This window comes from Dreissena polymorpha, chromosome 7 (genome assembly GCF_020536995.1).
Source record: "Dreissena polymorpha isolate Duluth1 chromosome 7, UMN_Dpol_1.0, whole genome shotgun sequence".
Taxonomy (NCBI): Eukaryota; Metazoa; Mollusca; class Bivalvia; order Myida; family Dreissenidae; genus Dreissena; species Dreissena polymorpha.
Genome location: NC_068361.1, coordinates 5283842 through 5303988, shown reverse-complemented (window position 1 = coordinate 5303988; position 20147 = coordinate 5283842). Strand labels below are relative to the sequence as shown.

At 38.0% G+C, this 20147-nt stretch overlaps 3 protein-coding genes across 3 annotated transcripts in view; all 3 read right to left on the bottom strand.

The window, feature by feature from the left end:
* Positions 1-16499, bottom strand: part of LOC127837385 (stomatin-like) — a 105474-nt gene extending 88975 nt beyond the window's left edge. The window contains exon 1 of the mRNA XM_052364392.1: positions 16431-16499. The gene's annotated coding sequence lies outside the window, so the exon portion shown is untranslated. The remainder of the gene's footprint in view (positions 1-16430) is intronic.
* LOC127838155 (stomatin-like) lies at positions 1031-19297 on the bottom strand. The gene is made up of 8 exons (XM_052365732.1): positions 19101-19297; positions 13971-14033; positions 12468-12586; positions 7851-7923; positions 7231-7313; positions 3337-3540; positions 1956-2011; positions 1031-1556 (listed from the first exon to the last, which is right to left on the bottom strand). The coding sequence occupies exons 2-8, from the start codon at positions 13987-13989 to the stop codon at positions 1031-1033; spliced, it is 1080 nt and encodes a 359-aa protein (XP_052221692.1). The 5' UTR covers positions 13990-14033; positions 19101-19297.
* On the bottom strand, positions 8283-11154 carry LOC127837366 (E3 SUMO-protein ligase ZBED1-like). The gene is made up of 4 exons (XM_052364337.1): positions 9814-11154; positions 9423-9564; positions 9044-9164; positions 8283-8840 (listed from the first exon to the last, which is right to left on the bottom strand). The coding sequence occupies exons 1-4, from the start codon at positions 11001-11003 to the stop codon at positions 8458-8460; spliced, it is 1836 nt and encodes a 611-aa protein (XP_052220297.1). The 5' UTR covers positions 11004-11154; the 3' UTR covers positions 8283-8457.
* Positions 19298-20147: the final 850 nt, after the last annotated feature.

The following is a 20147-nucleotide window of genomic DNA, read 5'->3' as shown; positions in this document are numbered from 1 at the left end:
GACGCTTATTTAATAAAATGACGCCGATCAAATCGATGCAAAGAGCTCAGTTGGTTGTACATGGTTTGTCATGTGCAATATTTACCAGATTTAGTTTTTTTGCAACCAAACATATTAACAGATAGTCGTGAAGGTAACTATTTATTTGAACAAAAAAAAAGAAAAACTAAGATATAATACTCAATTGCATTAATGAACCTAAATGAAACAGGGTACAATAAATAAACAAGCAACCTGTACTGTTACAATGAAGCTAAAGCTACTATTATCACAGTCTATAAAAGCGCAACAGTTAACGAAGCAAATATGGACATTTGTGTGGAAAATAAAATCGAGAAACTAATGGGAGTGTATTAATTTTGTTGACATTCAGAAATAATAAAAAATACTGTTAGTACGTTTGGCAGGCCATAAACTATTATCAGATTTTATTCGATACATTTTCAGGACAGCTTTGTCAAAAACGTTTATTGCGGGCTGACGTGAATTAAAAGTCGATGCACGTTGTGAAATCCCTTGTTTAAGTCTTAATACTGCTGATAAACAATAAAAAGACATGAGATCGCAAATAAAACTGATACATAATAATACAATAATTTAATGGGACGAAACTTTTCAATCATGGAGTAAGCCCCGTTTTCCGAGAACGATGTCCATGTGATTAAGCCGAAAGGAAATTATTCTACAAACACAATAATGTCTTAAAATGTAATTATCATAGCACTGCGAAAGGTTCTTTTACAGCAGCATTTTTGTATTAATCAGATAAGGCACAAACAACTTCATGGATAACGTATTTTCATTGTTAGATCATGCTGTTCTGACGAAACAAATATTTTTGAACAATGAGTTCACTTAGATGCTCAAACGTTTATTACACAGGATCTTTTAAAAATTTACAGCGAGCACCGTCTAAATCTGGGTAACGCGTGAGTGCGACGTAACTTCAACCGGTTCCAATCTAACGTAACAACAGCCGTGCCTAGAGCGCCGTCGTTTCGTCGGGAGTACCCGGTAGACTCGGAATCGGTCATTTCGCCATCAGATCGCTTCGGGTCAACTCAGACACGAGTAATGTTTCCTTTTCCGGCTCATCGTAAACGGCAGGATCGGGGATTTCCGACCGATCCCTTTCGACTGTCGCATCTGACTGCTTCTCGAAAACCACGTCCGTTTTCATCGGTGATTTCGATTCCTCCTGTTTCACTTCCGCTATCGCTGGCTGCACGGGCTCTACTTTTCTAACGGGAGGCGCCTGAATAGCCGGTCTGCTATAGCCTCCCCCAGCCCCTGTTTTCGTCGCAACCGACAAGATGTCGATAGGCAGAGGAAAAATGATTGTGGAGTTATTTTCAGCGGAAATGACGTGCAGCGTCTGCAGGTACCGGATCTGCATGGCCGCCGGCGACTGGCTCATTATGTCGGCGGCTTCCTTCAGGGAACGGGAGGCCTTCATCTCTCCTTCCGCCAAGATCACCTTGGCCCTCGCGTCCCTCGTGGCCTCCGCTTCCGCCGCCATGGCCCTCTGCATCTGAACCGGAAGTCGGACATCCTTCCTGAAGAAAAAATGCAGCGATTCGGTAATTTTGCATTATGCATCGTCCCCATTATTCTTTAAAATCAATTAATTAACAGTACATTACAATTATTCTATTTATTTAATTATTTAGGGCCTTTTTAATTTTATTTTCGGACACAATTATTTTATTGATGTAAAATCAATAAATCAAAGCTCATTTGCATCGCCCTATTGGGCCACTTTCGCGTCCGCCAGTTTTCTTTCAAGAAATATATCTTTGATTGTGGCTTTCAAGAAATAGAATTGATTGTGAGAGTTTTTTTGTGAACTTTCCTCGAGTGGAGTGGGCACGTGGTCCGACCACCAGAAAGGATAAGCCCCAATCCAATACATCACCGCACTCTAGTCATTTTTTATTGAAAACAAATATACGTACATTTCAACCCTCTCGATGTTCACACCCCACGGATGGGTGCCCTCATCCAGTATATGCTGTAAAACATTAAAATGAACCACAGGAAGTATAAGAATTATGCTCGTTTGTGAACAGATGACACGAAATAGTTAGCATTCTAGTAAATAAACATGAACAAATGCAATGCTATGAATACATATTTTCAAAGTGCATGTGAGCAACCAGCAAATACAATTTTATTGAAATACTTATATCCAAACATAATTCATTAAGCGGAAACAGGTTTAACATTTTAAGAAACGGTGACCTTGCAGTGATCCAACTGGCCCTTAATGTATTCACGAGCAAGGTCTGCGTGTAAGCTACCAGCATACGAAAGTTCAGAAAAATACCCAATTTTAATTAAAAGGAAGCATTTTAGTTTTTTAAGAAACAGTGGCCTTGATCTTCACCGAACTAATCCCGAATGCAGCCCAAACAAGTTGGGCCGTGCTCTGTGAAAAGGTGGTTTAATTTATGTGCGTAAAGTGTCGTCCCAGATTAGCCTGTGCAGTCCGCACAGGCTATTCAGGGACGACACTTTCCGCCTAAACTGGATATTTGCAAACAAGATTTTTATGTAAACGAAAAATACCATAAAAGCGGAAAGTGTCGTCCTTGATTAGCCTGTGTGACATTCATATGCTTATCTGGAACGACACTTTACGCACATGCATTAACCCCTTTTTCACAGAGCACGGCTCAATTATACAATAAGGCCACTCTTACTAAACCCAGAAAACAAGTTGTCGCTAAATAACTCAAGTTTGGAAGGAAGTTTTTACACTTAAACTCACAAATGTTTACATCAATATCCAAACCTGAACAAGGAAAACTATGATAATGTAAGTGCAACAAAAATTAATTCTAGTTGTCTCCCTTCGTTTAACACTTTAAATTCAAATGCAAATGTTTGGACTATTAGTATCACACCGACAACATTTAGTGCATATTTGGTTTTATGACTATAGTCTGTGTAAATACCAACTACTGCGCATTGATTTCTTGTACACTTTTGTTTATTTTCTTTACATCAAGGATAATTATCTTTTACTTAGTCTACATAAGAAAGCGAAACTCTAATAATTATTTTTGTCATTACCACTGAATTAGTTTTAAACATTTATGTCGACAACTCTAACTACATGAAAGTTAGCAATCAATGCCTGACAACCCTAAATATATAAAGGTGGCTTAATAGCAATGTCGATATATGTGGATCGATCCCCATTCTGTGAGCGTTCTCGATGTCTCCATGCCAAAAAGACATGAAGTACTGGTTCTTCCCAAGAAAAGGACTCGAGAGTACCTACAAAAGCCTCAGCAGTCATATTGAAATAACCATCCATGAATATAAACGAACCTGCATCTGACTTGCGATACTTTCGCGGTCCGTGAGAATATCCGAGAGTGATTTGGTCCCCAGTACATTCCGAAGCGTAGAGGCCGCAAGGAGGCGCGTCGAACTCTGAGCATTCTCTATACAGATTATTGACAGCGTCGCGTCAAAAATGCGTGCGTATATCACCGCATCAACTGCGACGGTCACCGAGTCACGTGACAGAATCTAAAAATATAAAGTTATTCATTTACTTTAACTTCGATCAGAAGCGAGGACTAAGTGAATTCCAAATTAATTTCAAAATGTTTTTAAACATGTTTAAACAAAAACAAATAGATTTGAATATCAGCAACGTTCCTTGGTTTTAAAGACACTCGATATTTTCCGTATTGGCTCGTATTGCGTTTAGTTTGTTTAAAACAAGTAGCCCCTACTCCGTCGGAGCTCTACGAACTAAAACGGAAACTACCGAATGTCGCCGACAAACGAGGACCAAAACGTGGACAGGCAAACAACATTCTGATCTGTCAAGATCCACAACCTGTTGCTATAGAAACGATCGGAAAGTTGGAAATTTAACTAGCACTTAACGTGATTAAAAGATCACAGAGTTCACAAAGAGTTACGAAGAGTGCTGCTATAGGCAAAACGCAGTTATGTTATGGAGACTTATTTTATTTGCGCAAATATGTATTGTATCCAATTGCATACTGTATTATTTTTTAAATTTTCTCTTCTTTTGTTGGACACGGTTTTATGAATCATTTCAATGGTATAGCATCAAATGGTTTGGAATCTTGACACAGATCGGGTAAATAAAACTCAGAAATCAAGCGTACATAAGTAAAGTCTACATACCGAAAAAGGGTGAAGTTAGTGAGCAACTAAGTGCCAACATGGTGTCAAAACGGCGCGAAATAAAACCGTCAAAACGGCGCGAAATAAAACCGTTTACCAATAAATACCGCTAAAAAATCCGAAATACGAATACATTTGGTACTGCAACGATATCCGAAATTTCGTTAATATCAATTTATATTAAAATAACATAATATATGTGTATTAAGCGTTTCAGAATGGTAAAAACTTGTAGACGTAAATGTGTTACCTAAAAGAACAAATGTTGGATGAAAATATCACAGCCGATGCTTAATCATAATGAATCGACAGATTTCGGATTCTAAGAGCGTCAACTTCTTAACACGGTGTACATCAAACCATCGCAAATAAAACTGACGACAGCGTTGAATATTATCGGTTAAAAAGCACTCGGACAAACGGACGAATGAACCGTGTTTGTCGGAAGGACTTTCATTTTAAAAGAAATACATGGCATGACGCAGCTAGATTACTTATGCATGTAAATATAAACTAAATTTCTTCGTGAGCAAAGCGCATTTATACATCGAATAACCGACTCGCAGACTATACAGAAAAAAAATTTGCATCAAGAAGAAAATTCGGATGACGTTTCAAAATCATGTCGGCGTTCCGATGACAACCTAAAAGCATGGATCAAGCAACATCAGTGCCCTAACCTAAACAATGACAACATAAAAAATCTATTCGACTCTCGCTTTGGGAAAACGGGGCTTAATGCATATGCGAAAAGCGACGTCACAGATAAGTCCGTGGTGCAGTCGGTTTTTATGGCATATTTCGTCTCAAGGAAGTGCCTTCTTAGCGACAATCCAGTTTAGGCGGAAAGTGTCGTCCTTGATTAACATGTGCAGATTGCACAGGCTTATCTGGGACATCAATTTACGCACACGAAATAAACCCCGTTTTCCCAGAACGAGGCTTAACATTAAGTGTGCTTGTGATTAGTAAATATCGAATTGGATGAAATAGAAAAAAAAATCCTTTTTTTTTATAAGCATTTTTTGAACAAAACAATCCTTCAAACCACAATTCGATAAGTGAGTCAAACAATTAATAAAAGTACATAATGATAACAAATAATTAGCAGAATTAATTGAGTTACAGTACGTTTTAAACACAACATGTTGAAATGTTATACATATAATTTACGATGACGAACATTTGACAAGGTTTTTGTTAAAATGGTTTCTGGATATTAGTTCACTGGTTCGTATTTCAAAAGTTTTATTATACGCATATCTTGTAGTCAATGACGTGTTTACATTCATGCAATGAGGTGGTCGTACACAATACACAGTTTAATCTATATATATGCGCGCTATCTGCGTCATTTCAAAACTGAACATTTTGCAACCCATAATTTGGACATTTGCCACCTCTCATGTGAGCAAACGACACAGTGACGTGACGCAGAATATTTGATCAAGTATAGCGAGTTGCTAATGCGATTTAAAGAATAAAATCCGCGTTTTATTTGATGATAAATATTACGTTATTGCCGTTTAATGCAAATAAACCGTGCTCTGTGAAAAGGGGGTTTAATGCTTGTGCGTTAAATGCCGTCCCAAAATAGCCGACTTAACTAGATTTTAACTTAGAAGAGACTTTCTTTAAACAAAAATATCGTAAAAGCGAAGGGACGCCGTAAAGACGCAGTAGTAGTAGTAGAGACTTCGTAGGGTCGCTGTAAGGTCGCCATGGACGTCGTGTGGCCGCCACTCAAACCCACAGAAAATGATCATTGACTGCAAGGTGACCGTACGGCGACCTTATTGCGACATTAGTACGTCCTTTGTACGTCTAGTGCGTCCTCAGAACGACTATGGTCGGAATAAGAACGCTAAGGACGCCGCTCAGACCACGTATGGTCGGCTTTGGTCGCCGTAAGGACGCACTACGAACGCGGTAAGGTCGCCAGGGACGTATTAAGGACGCCGTGAGGACGCGCAGAACGCCATAAACCAGGACGCTGGTGTGACGGGAAGGCGACAAACAGCATTTTTACCGAAAAAGTCATTAGCGTCCTTATTTCGACAATCAGAAATTGCTTGAAACACAGTCTTAGGTCGCCGTAAGGACGCCAGTCCGGTGTAACGGGGCTATTATTGGTTTCCGAATTCAAAACTTTCAACTAACGCGGTTGATGTATCTCCATTCGAATGATACAATCAACAAATATAACCAGCTATATAATCTATATAAGCTATATAATCTGAAGGCAACATTTCGGATTCCATCACGAAACGCGATTGAACTAGCTTAAAAAAGATACGCTTTCATTGGTTGATACGAAACTTTTCACCAAACGAAAATACATTATACTCAACGTGAATTGGATGGTAATTTACAATTGTTACCGATTGGACGATGGCTGACGATTGGATTAGTCGTTGGATTAACCTTATATCCTTAAAACCTTAATCTCCTTAAATTAACATCGATCTCAAAAAATGATTCTGGGCACACAGTGAGTATCACAATCCGCGGGATTGTGTGAAGAAATCGCAATTGATGCATGTTTTATTTAAGTAAGCATATAGTAACAGTGACAACAAACAAACTACAACTCAATGCATTCTACCGTATCTGTCTCACAACGCAACATTTTCAAATGCATGTAACAAATATAACTAGTTATGAAACCTTTGAGACAATTTCCAGTATTTTATCTATCAATAATCGAAACCGCTTTCAGTTTGGCAAATGAAAAAATCACATGTATAGCAAACAGTTCTACACAAGGTATCAAATCTGGCTAACATTAAAGCAATCTTGAATGGAATCATTCAATGTTGCATTTTACCAAACAATTATATTCGAATGAGATGATGCATATAATCTATATTTCAAGCTAAAATGATCCAAAAAGCAATATTTCTATCTATTATAATCAACATAACCAATATGTTTAGTAGAATATTCGAATTTATACGACAAAATGAAAAACGATTACTCGACTAGTAGTTCATTTTTCTTTACCATCCCTTTTTCTAGCTATAATGATAGATGGCATGTTTGCTCGCTAAATCATACCTCTTGTGGTGGAATATCATAGGAGAAGGTCCTCATGTCGACACATCTACACGTGTCAACGCAGGGCATCAGGAAAAACAGACCTGGGCCAAAAAGTTTTTGTAAGGCTGGGAGGAGTGGAAGGAACTTTAAATATGGTGAAAAATAGCGCGTCAAGCCCACACGATGAAACTGCTACAGGAATGGGGAATGACGTCCCCATGACCTAGTTTTAATTTTGAAGGAAACTGCTTAAATTCTCTGGGGAGACGTAGCCTTCTTATGGCTACAGCTTTACATTAAAAACACAAAACAACACAACTTAAGTTTTATGCCAACGCAAATTTATTCGGTAGCCATTTAAGGACGCTGTGCACTTAAAATGTGACGTCATACTAAATGGTGAAGTTTTAAATTTAAAAACAACATTTAAAGATACAATCAAAAGTATTTTGTATTGTAAAATACATTTCATTTTAAGAAAATAAAGAGCTTTGATTGATTTTAACTTCAGACAATAATGGACTACATGTATTATACTATACTAATAGTTGTATCTTGACTACGATGAAAACGCCCCGCAACTGTTGCTACACATGTGTTATAAAATTTCCTTTTAAAGTGGACATAACGTCACGTACCTGGTCCCTTGGCTCCCCCGGAAAGGACCCGACCCAACCGGAAGATGACAGCTCGCTCGTACTCCTGCACGATCTGGAGACAACAATCAGGGGTCAGTGTACAGAAACATCGTAACAATGGGGCCAAAATCTACCCAAATCTACATACATTCCCTTGGGATAACGGGCCTATATATTCGGCCCCAAGTAAAGAAAGACATAACTGATTATTATCATTTTCATCATCATCGTCAGAAGCAGCATCAGTATCACGACTAGGGCTGTCACGATACGCCGTGAGCGTACCGCGGTATATCGTGGTACGGCAACACTGTATCGCGGTACGTACCGCGGTATTTTACAGAATATGTATCTGTGAAGAAAACAGCAGAATAACAAGTTTTACAAACTTTATTAAACTCAATAATCAGAAAACAATAAAACTGTAAAAGAAACTGTAATAAACTTGATAGAAGTAGTCATACTCTCTATCGAAAAAACACTCTTTTGAAAACACCTTTTTATGACTAGAACGTTAAGATAACGCTATAATGAAGAACAATGATGATTTAACTTTAAACTGTCCATATGTAATCATCACATAACCTAAGAAAATGGACAGAAATTATCACAAATCACAGTTCTTTTTACAAAATAACAACATGTCAACCAATTCTGGAGCCAAGGACGCCCTTTGGGCAGTTACAATATCACCGGCTGAGCTGAACACGCGTTCAGCTGGCACAGATGTTGCTGGTATGCACAGGCGTTGTTTTGCGACAGAGGCAAGTAATGGGAACTGGATACAGTTTTTCTTCCACCAGTCTAATGCGTTGCTTTCTATGCTTATCTGATTCATTAGCTTATATTGTTTTATTTCTTCTTCGATTTTCTCCTGCAAGGACATGGGCTTGGCGGCTGTGGCCTCTTCAACATTCTCAAAGTCAAATATAGCTGCAAGACCAACTTTCTTTGAGGAGTCTGAGGACCGCTGACATTTGGCTGCATTCTCTGAAATATGAAATGTTATAATAAACAAATATATACCAGTTCTTAAAATTATAAAGTATGATTTGCAACATTTTTTTTACTTTATAAAAGCAGGCATAAGTTAACAGGTTAATATATAAAAAAATCACCTTAAATTTTTGGGTTGAATAAAGTACATTTGACATTTTACTGTAACTGCTGCATAGTGCACTTGTTGTTTATACCTTCATCAGATGTCTCAGTAGGAGATGGTGATTGGCTGGTATTTGGCCTCTCGGGAAGCACAGGATGTGGAGGAATATGTTGTCCAGGGGTAGGAGCCTGGGTGTCAGCTTGAACGTGTACCTGAAACAATCGGATTTTCTTTTCATTGCTAGAGCTTTTTGTTGTATACATTTCTTTGATGCATCAATGCTGATAAAAATATTTTGCTCTGTTTTATCACTTTACTTAATACTGACTTCCCTTTATAAAATGTGTTCTAATATTATAATCAATATTATCATTTATCCGGCATTATTATTTTCACTATTTATCATGCGAAATAGTAATAGCAGAAGCAGTAATGCAGTATGTTTTGTTTTGTAGCTTTGTAACCCCTACCTTTCCATCCCCAGATTGTAACAACAGCGCCAAGCGATGGTAGGTGTTCTCCATAGCCTCTGGTGTCAAGTAAGTGGTCTTGAAACGTGGATCCAGAAGAGTGCACTCAGACAGGAAATTCTGAAGCTCCTCACTGGTGTACCTGCAGAATGATAACAATACTTTTCTGGTTGCTCACAATTCATGCAGACATGTTTTAAAATTATCATTCTCTTTTTACTGATAACTAATTTGATCAATTTTTATTTATAGTTTTTCAGTTTACATTCTATTAATTTATCACAAAATAAAAATTTGATAATTGTTAATTGTAAAGCAATAACCAAATTATTTTGAAATTAACATAAAAATGGTTTAAATATAGTATAAAGTTGTTTTCATTTTATGGTACCTAGTGTTCAAGTCACTTAGGACGGCCTCCTTGATAGATCGTGACATAGGGGAGTCTGTGCCTATCAATGCCATATTCTGTTGGACTTTCTGTATGAGCGGAATGATAGCTGAAACTGTTGGCATACTCTCTGTGCAGACTGCTTCTGTTATTGCCTTCAACGGATACAGGCATTTCACTATGTCCTCTGCCAGTTTTGTGTCTGCTTCATTCAACATGCTTGTCTCATGGTCTATGTGGCGACTTATTTCTGGTGACAAAAGTGTTGCATAAACAGCAGGCTGCAACTTGAGGTACCGTTCCAACATGTCAGCGGCAGAGTTCCAGCGTGTAGGAACATCGCAGGTCAACTTTAAGTTTTTCATACCTAAAAGATTGGTTTTTGCTGACAGTACTGCTGCTGCTGTAGTACTACGGTGAAAATACCCGACAAGTTTCCGAACACGCCCTAGTATCCTTGAGACGGAAGTAATCTTCAGGGCTTTCTGCGCACCAAGATTGAGTGTATGAGCGAAGCAACCAATGTGTGGTTGGCTGCCAAGTTCCCTAGCCGCAACTGTCATATTTGCTGCATTGTCAGAAACTAGTGGGGGGTTGGGGGTAGTGATGCACCACTCTGATATGGCATCTCTCACAACATTTGCAATGTTTAGACCAGTGTGGCTCTCTGGCATACTGCGTGTTTGAAGAACAAAGTTCTCAAGTTTCCACTCTGGTGTAATGTGGGCAGATGTGACGGTGATATATGACATATGAGCTCGGCTGGTCCATCCATCTGTGGTTAATGCAACTGTCTTGGCATTGGAGAGACTAGACTTAACTCGGACTGCTGTCTCTTGATACATATTGGGAATCAATGTTTGGGAGAAGTATGTTCGACCTGGGATTGTGTACCGAGGATCCAAAGTCATAATCATCTTTTTGAACCCTGTTCCTTCGACAACAGATACTGGTCGTATGTCATCAATTATATATTTGCCAATAGATCTAGTGATGCACATGGCTCTGTCGGAATTAAAGGGATATTTAGAACCAAACATACCATCAAGGGTTTTTTGCTTTTTAACCACATGTTTTGTCTCATCCTCTTCATCTGTTGCCTTTGACGTACTGGATTTAGTAGCCCTGCTGAGATTCGGATGACGGCGATCGATGTGGGTTCTCAGATTTGAGGTACCTCCACCACTCATTTTAACGTCCAGATTGCAGTGGCTACAGACGGCAACATTATCAACTAATTGATTTATCTTTGTATTGAGTTTCAGGCCAAAATGTTGCCAAATGTCACTTTTTGCTTTCTTGTTTTTTACAATTTTAAACTCATTGTTATTGTTATTCGCGTCTTTTATGTCCGCCATGTTGTTTACAATAGATGTGACTACGATCTGTGTAAATCGAACGCTTAAAGGACATGTTTAAAATGCGGAGTCAGCGGGCCCAGTATTGAAAATCCGTAGCGTTCTGACTTTTCCTCGACTTATTCAGAATCTTAAGATAACATGATTCGGAAGTGCCATGCTTTGAACGATCGATATACTAAAGAAAGAAAATAAGAAATAGAATAAACATCTTTTTGATAATTATGAACTTATTTGCAAAGGAAATCGGTCCCAAATTCCAAAAAGGTTTGGACCCATACATCGCCGTGTTTTAAACGTGAAAGTAAAACATCTACAAGTGGAAGCGCTTGCTTGACCTGGATATTAACGGATTATTTATTAAGCCCTTTTGAATCACTTCTACAGTTTTCAAAACGATATCTATATCAAAATAATTATGTTATGTATTTATATCTGTGCTCATATAATATTAAAAAACCGGTGCGCAACGCTGTACCGCGGTGCGATTTTTTTCACGACATGCACCGCGATATACCGGTATACCGGTGAATCGTGACAGTCCTAATCACGACCATCGACCCCATAACCGAAATCTTGTATCAATATATTTGCCATTATCACTTTTACTCAGGGAGACAAAATTTAAGCGATCGATCTCATTGCAACTAGATTGAAAAAGTCGAGAAAGCATGAACTTTACACCGGCAAGTTCATAGAAATTTAAAACTTAAATCAATACAATCGGTAGGTAAGAAAAGGTTACTTATGTCATGCTCCTTTCAAACGCATTTCGGAATTCAGAGTTCAATAACATTTCTAATTTGAATATAAGACACTAGATTCAACTGGTTTTGGGCGGGTTTGTTATAGAGATAAAAAACGCTTTAATAAACTAACTAAGACCACTTGCAAGACTTAAGCAAACACATGCAGAGTAAATATACAAAACACACTGTATTTGTATGTAGGTTATGATATACATACAATTACTCGAACAACAGTATGGTATGGACTATGCACTTACTAAATTATGAAAGCAACACCCTTTGCTGTTGTTGCTTGTCTCCATGCATGTCATTTTGAAACAGTTACAGCAGAACATGAACACAAATACGTTGTCTTAAATATGTTGGTACATTTTAGTAGCTTATTTTCGGACTTATAAGTAATCGTCCTTCGTCTGCATAGAGTGCTCACTTATTTCTCTTAAAATCAGACAAGTGCTATTACAGCGTGTAAGTGGGCTAGCGAGTATGGCAGGGTAATTGTATATGGATAATATAAATGCTTTTAGCCCGCCGCTCTACGGCTTACCTTTAGTGAACAGATGAGGGAGAAAGGGAAGAAGATGATGAGGATGAAGATGGAAACACCCGTCAGCACGTAGCCGCAACAGCCCTGTTCCGCTTCCGGCTCCTCCCGCCCTTCTTTACCTGCAACATCAAAATGGCGCGATTTGAATTGTTGCCGGGATATTATTTAGTATGGGTTTAAGTTTCACGTGACCAAAGTGAACATGCAACAATTCGTGTACAAGTATTTGAATAGTGCTCTGGGAAAAAGGGGCTTAATTGAGTCGCGTGCTGAGAAAACTGGGCATGATGCATGTGCGTAAAGTGTCGTCCCAGATTAGCCTATGCAGTCCGCACAGTCTCATCAGGGACGACAATTTCCGGCTTAATTGGATTTTTGCTAAAAAGAGACTTCATTTAAACGAAAAATGTCATAAGAGCGGAAAGTGTCGTCCCTGATTAGCCTGTGCAGATTGTACAGGCAAATCTGGGATGACACTTTGCGCACATGCATTATGCCCAGTGTTTTAAGAAAAAGGGGCTTAACTAATAAGCGAATGCTGATCTGCGAGACACTTTTCGCATGAAGTGTACATTGCATTTCCAGGAAGTCTATTCTTAGCGAAAATCCAGTTAAAAAGGAAAATGTCGTCCATGATTATCTTGAACGGACTGCATAGTTTAATCTAGAACGACACTTTACGAAAATTCTGCGCCGCTTTGAAACCATATATTCGACCTTTGACCTTGACGGATAACCTTGACCTTACCCTTTCATCACTCAAAATGTGCAGCTCCATAAGATACACATGCATGCCAAATATCAAGTTGCTATGTTCATTATGGCAAAAGATATGACCAATGTTAAAGTTTTCGGACGGACGGACGGACTGACGGACGGACTTACGGACAGTTCAACAACTATATGCCACCCTTCGGGGGCATAAAAACATATGAAAATCGCCGATGGTCTACGGTCAATTTGTATTTGAATGGTAAATCATGCAATATTGTGAACCAAAAACTGATATGAAGTGAAACACGGAAAAGTTTGTGGTAAACGTCCGTTGCTATAAGCATTGCAAAATAAATGTAGCCTAGGAAACAGCGTTTACATAGGATTCCCAATATGTCCTCAGTTATTTTTTTTTCTTTGCTGTATATTTTGCAGCCCGAGCCTTTTGAATTGGGAAAATTAGCGCAAAAAAACAAGAAGTTGGGAAAAATTAAACATTATTGAAATGATTATAAATAACAGTATTCCAATTGTTAATGAATGCATATTTAACTGATTTTTTAAAATTTATATTATGAAGGTTACGGAATAATATCGCTGTATAATAAACTCTATAAACCAATTATTGAGTTTATCGGAAATGTTTGGCATCTTTTTTTGAGAAATTTTAGTCAGATATTTTGGGGAAAGAAAAGTTACTATTTGCTTTTGGGAAACAACCTGTAAGAGGCTGTAATTTTGGGCAAAGAAATCACATGTACTGTATATATGTACATTCATTTGATATACCTCTGGAATTACTGTCCATGTCAACCAAAGGCAGCGGCGAGACCGAAATTTTGAAGGTTTAGTCTGAAAAATAAAATAATAAAAATGACAAAAGACATTAATCAATTGTTAACCCCCGTTTGGTTTTTTCCAACAAATCATATATTTCATATCTGTGAATTAATAAGATGACATGAGTTTTACCTGTTTGAGACTGATATCATAGGAGCCTTGTTCTGAGAAAACTGGGCTTAATGCATGTGCGTAAAGTGTCATTCCAGATTAGCCTGTGCAGTCCACACAGGCTAATCAGGGACGACACTTTCCGCCTAAACTTGATTTTCGTAGAGGGAGGGACTTCCTTGAAACTTAAAATTAGCATAAAAACGGAAAGTGTCGTCCCTGATAAGCCTGTGCGGACTGCACAGGCTAATCTGGAAAACACTTTACGCACATGCATTATGCCCAGTTTTCTCAGAACGCGACTCATATTATTCAAACATCGTCGTCTTTTATTTCACATTTTTGTAACGATAGAAAGTACCTATAATATATGGTTTAATATGTAACCGTAATGGACAAGGAATACTATTCAATTGTGACCCACTAGTGTACGTGGGTATTTCGAAGTTTATTAGGACCCAGGTCCTTTCAAGGCTGCACTATGTTCGGAAAAAGAACGCATCTACCTAATGAACTTAATAGACTACTAAACTCATAAAGATGGAATGAATTTTGACTTATTGCAGCGATGAATAGCTATTGTGCAAATATATTTAAATATGTTGGTGTATTGTGCATGGTATTGTGCTTTGAGATTGGGGATGCATACTGGTAGGAAACCTGAAGGAAGCCCCACCTCTCCGTGATTGTGACCATCAACCAAACTCACATGCGCCGGAAGCGGACATTGAACCCGAGTTATCAATATGAGCGTATTACAACCACTGCGCTAACCGGATCAATCGCGTTCTGTACGGATCAAAATGGGACAAATGTCATCCTTTTTTTTTACATGCGCGTGAACATAATTTGTGCATACCACATGCAGCGCCTATCTAGACTTAGAATATGAAAAAGCAAATTGAGTTTTTATGTTTCACCAATTTTGCAATTTTACCGCAGGTCAAGTGAAAATCATGCAAATGCATGTCAAATCATATGAGAATAATCATCCTTATATACGCATACGTATGGAGTATACCAACGCCGGCAAAGTCAGTGTTAGAGTAATTAAAACGATCGGTCAAAAGCTTCGACTCTAAGCTGAAGTCCCGGCTACTTATGTTTTCCTTATTACATCGATTTTTTTTTGTCTTGAGGTATCAAGAAGAAGTCCAACCAGTCTGATTTGTTGAAAATCAACAAAAGCCAAATGTTAGCCACCTTTCCCCGACAGGCTCGGATATTGTCCTAGTATATTTGATCCCGCAGCACACAATACCCCCCCCCCCCCCAACATACTGTGACATGGTTAAATATATTGCTGCATTTTTAAATATATAAATAATATATCATTGCGCTATCAGCAATGCTCGCATAATTTGTATAGATCATAACTATTTCCAGCACACTTAGTTAGAAATCAGTAATCAATAAAGCTTTCCACCTCCCGCCCAGCAGTGTGCAAACATTTCTATCTCGTTTAATTTGTCGTCAATTTTCCCGGGTAATGGCTATTTTCTATCGCAATAAATTAATACCGGCGGTTTTCATTTTTCAATTGCGATGCGACCACATTGGTGACAAAGGCTGTTTCTATGCCAACTACTATCGATTATCAGTAGAATATGTAACAGCAAGAGTACGCTTAAAATTAGCGATAATTTGCGAAATGTATCATATACGTAAACACGGTCAGATCACAATAAATAACATCACATAAATTAAACGAGCCTTGTTTTGGGAAAACTGGGCTTAATGCATGTATGTAAACTGTCCTTCCTGATTAGCCTGTGCAGTTGTCAAACGCTCATCAGGGACGACACTTTCCGCATAGACTTCGATTATAGGCTTCGATTCTAGACTTCGATTATAGGCTTCGATTATAGACTTCGATTATAGGCTTCGATTATAGACTTCGATTATAGGCTTCGATTATAGGCTTCGATTTCCTTTAGAAGTGACCTCCTTGAAAAGAAAGTACAATATACCGGAAGGTGCCGTCCCTGCTCATTATACCGGAAGGTGCCGTCCCTGCTCATTAAGGCTGACAGATTTTCTAGAACGTGGTTCAAATGTAAACTTTTACTCTTACTTCAATGCGCCACGATTCATAAGCACTGCCGTATACTGCTAGAAATAAGTGTATTTCCTAACTATAAAATAACCACTCACTAACATGTTATTTTTGTCACTATACTCCACTAACGTCGAAACAAATCAAAATAATAAGGTGCCTATCCAATCGTATGAAAAATTCCGACAAGAACACTTTTGTACACACGTTTCCAGCCGTTAGTATATATGATAAAAACATACCTCAATCTTAAATCGGAACTGAACTCAATACACAAACGTGTACGCGCTGTCATACTGATATACCAGGCGGTTGCATAATAAAGCATAGGGAATGTCATGCACAAATATCTGACAGTAAATACGTATAACAAGAACAATGCTATCAACATACTGGCAAATAAGTACGTACTGTTATAATTCACAAGCCGGGTTACTAAATAATACCCGATGGTCGTGTGCTAGAAATCAATTCGACGAACTGACTCCGTATACTAAATTATCGAGCTACTGCATGGTGGGTTCATATATGCATTTATTTATTTAACTGCGTCGTGTGAAAATGGTTCTTATGCCATATGCGGCCAGGGCAGCTCCTGACCAGCCTTCGCTTTCGCACAGTCTGGACAGGAGCTACAGTGTCCGCTTATGAGACCACGAAACCTTGTGTGACTTTACAGCGTACAGCGTAGCTCCTTATTAGACGGACCAGGAAGTACGTGTAAATCTACGCTGATCGCATATGGCATAAGACCCTTTTTTGCCTTACGCGGGCCAAATGATTAAATTCTATGTACATGAACTAACTAAAACGCAGACTTTACCACAAATCAAATTGTTTTACTACTAAACTAATTCAATGAGGTCTTGTATATTACCTTTGATTTATAATGTCCTTTTACGCCTTATATCAAATGTACGTAAATCGCGAGTATTTGGTATTCCTTAGTAATTTTGCAGATATTGCCCCTTTAGACATTTAGATAAGAATGTCTGTTGCATAATGTTATTAAGAGAGTTAATAGCTTGCCACAGTGTTCATTCAAACCATCGCTACAATTAAATGAATACACACACGCAGTTGAGAATACAATTTCTACTTCGTGAGTCAAGAACAGATTTCAAGCGGCAGTGGGAGATGCGTATCAAGCAAATTAACCCATTTAAGCTCTCCCATCCTTCTAAATTGGATCAATTTATTTCCAAAATTAGGGATGTCTAGTATATTTATTTATTTATTTAGAATATTTCTTACAGAAATTTCCGTTAAGCAAACAGCGCAGACCCAGATGAGACGCCGCATCATGCATACATGGGTTAAAGGGACCGATTTGTACTAGCAAACTGGGTCCGCCTAAGTCAAATGTCGCAGAACAATTAAATATACGATACAATTTTAGAAGAGGAGTATAGAATAGTATAGTAATTATAATTAGTTTTTTCCAGTTTTGTTGTTTCATTCTTTTCAATCTTAAATATGTCGTATGATCTTTGAAATAACAAGCCCCAGATCTTTGATAACACAGCAGTACAACGAGAATGGACATGGTGCTAATTCAGACTAGTCTGTCGACATTCAAAAATACCAAAATCCTGGGGTCCAGAAATGGAAATTAACATTGTTCAACATAAAGTATTCATTTGTCATTGAAAATTTGCAAACAAAGGGTTGAACCTTTTTATTTTGACCATAACTGCCCATCTTTAATCATTCAGTACTCCTTGTATTCACTACATACGTTGTAAATATCCACTTATGTGTTACATCATTTATCTGGCCTCCTCGCGCTAATTAGCCGAGCGTCAGTCAATATCGATCAAAACTAACGATTTTTCAAAGTTCAACGGAATTTCTGGAATAATTCGTACAGCTTGGATGTCAACTATTAATAATTGAACGTTCTGCGATTTGGTACAGGTTTTTTGTTTGCTTTAAGTATAATTGTCGACTGACAGGCATGTTCACCATGGTTACCTTGCAGACGACGAACACAATTCATAACGTTTCACGATTGCCTTTTTGGACTTAGTTCATATCACAAGGTGCTAATGCGGCGGAACGAAAATATAAATGTATAACTTGTGCAGAATATAAAATAAAATAAACACCGTGCAGAGGCAGAAGGCAGGCTTTTTTTAGACTATTAAATCTATTCACGTCGGAAAAGTGTATGAACAATTTATAGTAAGGCATGTTTACGACGTGAGTTAATGATCTTGACAATTTTGTTTAGTTTCTCCAACGCGTTTAACGAAAATGTTATTGTTTATCGATAATGCTATATCTCAGCCGCGTGGACAATGTTGCAATATTTAGTTGCAATATTTTAAGGGATTAATTCGGACATTAATTGATGGCTGTAATAAAATAATTTTGTCAGTTGAAAATATTGTTACTTGTATTATATAGGACTGTTTAGGCATTTTAAGTAAAAACACGCCATATTTACCATCCCTATACCATTCTAACTTCCAGCCCCTCCTCCCCCCACCCCTGGTGTATCTGCAGTGCGATATTTTACAAGGCCCAGCCAGAGGGGCGTGTATTGTGACCCTTTTGATTGACCGCAACCTACAACTACATGTAATAATTGTCTTCATTTTTTAAAAATTATTTTGAATTCATTAAAGGGCTTATTAAGCACTGAGTGTCTTTTATACACCATACAATTGTATATAATGTGTAGCACTATGGCCTAATATTACACCATATTGAATGTTAAACATATAACTGCTAATAACACTCATGATTATTTCGATGCTTGCGAGAAGTGTACGATCTTATCAATTATATGGAATATTTGGTGCGAAATTTCCAATAACGTCAAGATCCTTAAAATACAAATTCTGTATAAAAACACATTTAAAAACTTGTAATGACAGTCTTTAAAAACGCTAAGTAGTTAATAATACCAATCTTATTGTTGTTGTTGTTGTTGCTGCTGCTGATGTTTCTAGTATTGTTTAACTCTCAATAGCTGCTTTCCCTGTAGTTGAGATAGATTTATAGTCCAACACTTATAACCACAATGAAAACACAAGATGTGATTCTCATGTCTATACACACTCCTTTAAATAGGAATCCTCTCTATAATTGAGGAAGATAAAATACTTACGAATCTAAGTATTTAAATCCAAATGAAACGTGAGTGTTCATAGAACTAGTTTTATGTAAACGTCTTAAGTGGTTGAGGATTATAAAATAACCTCGCAGTTTAAAGTTATAAAGTTATATGAAAATACAAAATATCACACTCCTGCCTAGGTATATAGTTTGTAGTATGCATCATGCGGCGTTTCATCTGGGTCTACGCTGTTTGCCAAGGCCTTTTTTTCTAGACGCTAGGCATAAATGGGTTATGAGATTGTCCTTTGTTCACAATTTTGAGAGGATCGCGACTCATTTTTTTCACAAATTGTTCACCAAAGGCCGCTTCACAAAGATGGGGGAGCCCTGATAAGCATCGAATTAAACATGGTTCATCTTTAGTCCTTCGACGTTTAACATTCAGAATGGCGTGATATTAAGAACGAGGTAGATTTTCAGTACGCCTGTATTTCTCTAAGGGAGGTCGCACAATTTATTGGCCATGGGCTCATATTATGTTGCTTATTTATATTCGTGAAAAATATTTGTATGTGTGTTGACCAGCCTCTAAGCCGCCGGCAGGGTTTTCATTAGGAGGCGGCCGGCGGCCGATTTGAACGCCTCACATGTTATTCAGGCCGGCTCAAATTGGGAAAGAAAAAAAAAAAAACATCGGCAAATTTTCACGACGATGACGAGATATTTAGTATTCGTTAATATACTAACTGTCTGAAACGGAAATAAACAACCTTAACCGATATATGTTAACTGCTTTCTCATTGGTCGCATCGATATAATTGTCCAATCGCGGAGCGGGTAACGAGACTGTACGACTTTGATTCAAGGTCACAAACTGTGACAAAGTCAACAAT